The sequence below is a fragment of the Athene cunicularia genome, assembly GCF_003259725.1.
Source record: "Athene cunicularia isolate RWA chromosome 3 unlocalized genomic scaffold, athCun1 chr3_part1, whole genome shotgun sequence".
Classification (NCBI taxonomy): domain Eukaryota; kingdom Metazoa; phylum Chordata; class Aves; order Strigiformes; family Strigidae; genus Athene; species Athene cunicularia.
Window position 1 is genome coordinate 17,105,619 of NW_020799097.1, and position 4,728 is coordinate 17,110,346.

At 45.3% G+C, this 4,728-nt stretch overlaps 1 protein-coding gene across 1 annotated transcript; it reads right to left on the reverse strand.

Moving 5' to 3' along the window:
• Positions 1-2,371: 2,371 nt before the first annotated feature.
• Positions 2,372-4,652, reverse strand: ID2 (inhibitor of DNA binding 2). The gene is made up of 3 exons (XM_026844097.1): positions 4,173-4,652; positions 3,844-3,908; positions 2,372-3,171 (listed from the first exon to the last, which is right to left on the reverse strand). The coding sequence occupies exons 1-2, from the start codon at positions 4,518-4,520 to the stop codon at positions 3,852-3,854; spliced, it is 405 nt and encodes a 134-aa protein (XP_026699898.1). The 5' UTR covers positions 4,521-4,652; the 3' UTR covers positions 2,372-3,171; positions 3,844-3,851.
• Positions 4,653-4,728: the final 76 nt, after the last annotated feature.

Consider the following 4,728-nt stretch of genomic DNA (forward strand, 5'->3'; position numbering starts at 1 on the left):
TTTTTTTTTTTTTTTTTTTTTTTTTTTTTTTTTTTTTTTCCCTTGTGGGGAGGTGTCTATAGGTGCATTTGCAACTTTTATGCATGGCCTACGCAAAAAGATTTTACGCTGTTTAAGTAAGATTGTTGGCAAAACTCTTTTGCTATCACGCAGTTGAGTACGGGTCCTCTCGACTGTGTTCAGCCAGTCAGTTAACAGGACTGTTGGTAACAACAGTGTTCAGAGACAGAGTAAATGGGCCAGGGAAAGTGGTGAAAATTTCACAGATTTTTCTGATGTATTCTGGAGAGACAGTGACAATGCTATAGAACAAAGAAATCCCACATCTTCAAGGAAATTTCAAGAATTAATGTTAAAGCTTCAGGCACTCAGCTTTGACCTTGCTGTTTCTCTTTGAATGACAAAATCTTCAGAAGAGACCAAAGAGTGAATCTCTAAGTAGAGCACCTATCTTAAGCCCCTAGTTCTGCTCGTAGGAATGCATTGTTGAGACAATGAATTAGTTAATCCTGAAAGAGAGAGAAAAATTTTCCTTTCTTAATTTACATTTTTAAAAGCATGTTTGTTTGTTTTCCTACCCGGCTCCCCACGCCTTGTAAATTGTGAATTTCTCTTTTGGCTATGCATGATAAGGAAATTCATTTCATTCTACAAGTGTGTTAATCATCCTGTAGCTTAAAAATACCAAAATGCAAGTGCCTTAGTTTCTGAAGGGGTCTATTTTAAAATAATTGCAATGATCTGACTGTTGCAGCTCTTTATTTTCATAAACTGGGCTGTGAGGTTAAAGTTACTGTGGTCTCACCCTAAAATGAGCAATAGGGTGAAAAATTAGTTTTGTGGGAGAAAGCGGGTGGCGATTATGCTCCATCATTACTGGTTTGGAAGGACAAAGATCTACTACTGTTCAGAGTTAGGTAAAATATGCACGAGAAGGGGTGTTCTAGGGACTGAGGCGTGCTGATTTGCGGTGATGAAATATTTTACTGCTGGGCTGTCAGGGTTAAGCGTTCACATTGCACGAAGTTGGAACAAACCGTGCGCTCTGGGTGCTGAGACAGTAGCGAGGTTTGGCCACAGGAGGCACAGCCAGCGTGTGCTGCTTGGAGAGATTTCCTTAATCTCCGCAGGTTGTGGGGGGGGGGCATGGTGAGAAGCGGTAGATCAGCTCTGTCCCGCGTGTCCCCCCTCCCCGTCCCGGCTTCTGCTAACGCTTCTCGTCTTCTGATGGCTCTGTTCCTCGGGGAGGGTGCGCTTCTGCCGGCGCAGGGCAGCTTCTACATTAAGAGAGCAGAACCGGCTCTTTCCCAGACTACGGGAGGGGATTTGGTGTCAAGGGCAAGGCGAGGCAGCTGCCCCCGAGCACCACCCGGTTGCTGGTGGTGTTCCTGGCCCCAGGTGAGGCTCCTGCCGTTCACTCCGGGAGCCCCCAGAGCACAGAACCCCTAAACGTGCTCCCACGGGCCCAAAGCCGGGGCACTGGACTTACCCCAAGCAGCAGGGAAGTTTCTTTCGTTCCCAGTGCAAGTGATTCTCCTCAGTTCATATGTAGGACTCCAAAACTTCATTTCCCATTTCGGGCAAGTTTGTAAGTGACCTTAAATTGGAATGTCATCTGCTAAAGCACAGTTCCCACATCCACTGTCTTATGACAACTAACCAGAACTAACGAACAGTGGTAGCTAGTGGACTCAGAGGGTACAGTAAGCATCCCTTGGATAAGTAAGGGATAGCACATCGCTTCGGAGGGCAAAAGAAAAAATAAACTGTTACTGGCTTTCAGGAATTTAGACTCCCATTTCAAACTTAATTTAATTCTTATGGAGAAAGAGTCCCTTTAGGAGCAGCCAAAGTTTAATCAGTAACACAAGAGCGATTTAGCTCAATTCTCAGTATCTTAGTCATACGGAGAAGCTGCTGCAACTGATTAGAAACCCCATTTCATTGAAATATTGCATGGAAGCATGAAAATTCCAGTGTGGAAAGGCAACAGTCACTTCATCATTCTAGATCCCATGTTAACGCATCACCAACTCTCACATTCAAAGCCTTTTTGGAGAAATGTAATAGTTGGGGGACTAACACCCACCCACAACCCTTGATTCTGAGTGATTATTCTAAACACAAATTAACAGATCTGAGCTATTACTACTGAGAACTGAATCATCCATAGGGATGGAAGAAAAAAAGGCAATACTCCATGGGAATGTCTCAGGATTAACTGCTTTTTGTACGTTTCCAAACACTTTGTCAATAGCATCCCCTCTGTAATAAATTCCTTTTCTAGTTCCTTTCACACTGTTTACAAGCAGATCACTCGAAGTTTAGCATATACACTCAAATAAGATTTTCCAAGTTACAAGAATTATTATTCACTTCAGGTAATTTTATTCTTTATATTCTCTACATATTTGAATTTTTACTTGGTAAAGTCATAACAGAATGTATAAGTATTTAAAAAAAAACCAAAACCACAACACAAATCAAAGCCAGCAAACAGTTGGTCCCCAAAGAACAAAGCAAGCAATCAGTTCAATAAACACACTTGATTTATTTTGTATAAAAAGGGTTAAGTTTACAACTAAACTTTTATAAAAAGTTTAGCATGATTAAGTACATCATTACACTTTTTGCAGAAATGTAAATTTCTGCCACTATACAAGAAAACTCTAATTAAAGAGTTCACAAGGTTTCACTCATATATATATATTTATATATAAATATATACACAGCATTCAGTCCTAGGTTTGTGTCAAAAAGGTAATTTCTGACCACAGACTTTCCTAAAAAACTGAACACTGGATCCTTCTGGTACTCACGCTCCACCTTTGGAAAAAAAAGGCAAAGTCTGCTTTAAAATGGGCAACTCCTTGTGAGATTTTTGTTTCGCTCCCCACGTTGGGAATAGTATATAAAGGAAGCCTTCCGACTAGGGAAAGGGTTATTTAAGAGTCTCTTCATAAATAACTAGGTTCAGTCCAAGTTGAAGAATGGGGTGGGGATAAAGATCAATCTTGATTTTTCTTCTTTATTAATTTTAAAAGGTCCTTTTAGTTAAATGTGGATTTTCCCCCTCCAAATACAGCTGAAAAATAAATTCAGCACCTCAAAAAAAAAATCCTTGTAGACATTTTCGTGTGCAAAAAAAAAAAAATCTCATCAGTGGAACACCTGCAAGAGATTGAAAAGAGGCATATTTAGGAGAATGCTAACAGGGCAGAGATCCGGACAGACTGGCGCCAGAGAGGAAGCCACAGTTTGAACATTTAACCAAACACTCAGAGATTGGGCAAACCCTGGCGTCCAGATGCAACACATACACGCTCACACACTCGCTCTAAAGATCACAAATTCAACATTAAAATAACATACACTCAAGGGAAAGGGTAGAAAGAGGATTCTCAGTCCAATCGCTATTTAGATCTCTGTAAATGCAATGCTCAGAGGCGCCAGTCTGCTTCTTACAGCAATTATTAAAAGCAGTCACTTATTTAACTGATAGCGCAGACAATCCCACATCACAGAATTTAAGGAATTGTGCCAAGATTCCCAACTTTATCAGTCACTTTGGCCCAGGAAGTTAAGACTCCAAGAACAGATAGCTAGAGAATTTGCATTAAGCAGCGAGTAGCATCTGAGTAGCCTATGCTGCTTAATGAACCCTAGCAGCAAAATACACTTTGGACTTTAAGAGTCAGTTATTAATCTAATTTCTTACTGATTATAAAGGCATCTCCTAATCAACTTTTAGAACCGATTTTTAGAAATAGCCATCACGCCCCCTGTTCCCCAGGGAGGCACTTTTTTTACTTGAAGTTTAGAAAGAAGATGCACTGCACTCACCGTTTGATTCAGCCACAAAGTGCTTTGCTGTCGCTTGACATGAGCTCTGAGGGGAACTCGGACGCCTGCGAGGAGAAAACACCACAAGGGTAAGGGTGAGGTGCCGCAGCCCCCAGGGAAGCAGGGGAAAACTTGTCCTGGGTCACGAAGCGCTCCACGCGTGGCACGCCTGGCTACAGACCCGCCCGCAGGGAGAGGGGGGGGCCGGTTCAGCTACCGCGGTCCCCTCGGCGCCCACCGCGCCCTGCGTGAAGATACCTGTCTAACGCGGACTGACACTGCCCTCTCCGGGTCAGCGGAGAGCCGGGGGGCTCGGGGAAAGCACTTACCTGTAGCGAGAGGATGCTGATGTCTGTGTTGAGGGTGGTCAGAGGAGTTCTGGAGGAAGGGTTTTGCCCGGGTCTCTGGTGGTGGAGGCTGACGATGCTGGGGTGCGAGTCCAAGGCGATCTGCAGGTCCAGGATGTAGTCGATAACGTGCTGCAGGATTTCCATCTTGCTCACTTTCTTGTTCTGCGGGATGCTAGGCACCAGCTCCTTCAGCTTGGAGTAGCAGTCGTTCATGTTGTAGAGCAGGCTCATGGGGTCATCCACGGGGGTTTTGCTCCGGGAGATGCCCAGGTTGTGCTCCGAGAGGCCGCTTTTCCGGACGGACCGCACCGGGCTGAAGGCTTTCATGCTGGAAGGCGGGCGGAGAGCGCGGTTCCAGCGGACGGAGGAAGGAGCGGGCGGACGGGAAGCCTGCGGGGCGCGGGCGCTGCGCTCCCCTCTGGGCGCTGCCGGAGCTCGCACTGAGGCGCGGGGCTGCGCGGCCTCCTCTTATACCGCCGCCGCCGAGCCCAGCCCGCGCTCGCTGCCATTGGCGGCCGCCGGCACGTCCATCACC

Excerpts from the sequence above, each read along its gene's own strand:
- ID2 (XM_026844097.1), bottom strand. The coding sequence starts at position 4,520 with ATGAAAGCCTTCAGCCCGGTGCGGTCCGTCCGGAAAAGCGGCCTCTCG. Across the intron at positions 3,909-4,172 it reads TCAGCATCCTCTCGCTACAG|GCGTCCGAGTTCCCCTCAGA; the intron begins GTAAGTGCTTTC and ends TTCTCCTCGCAG.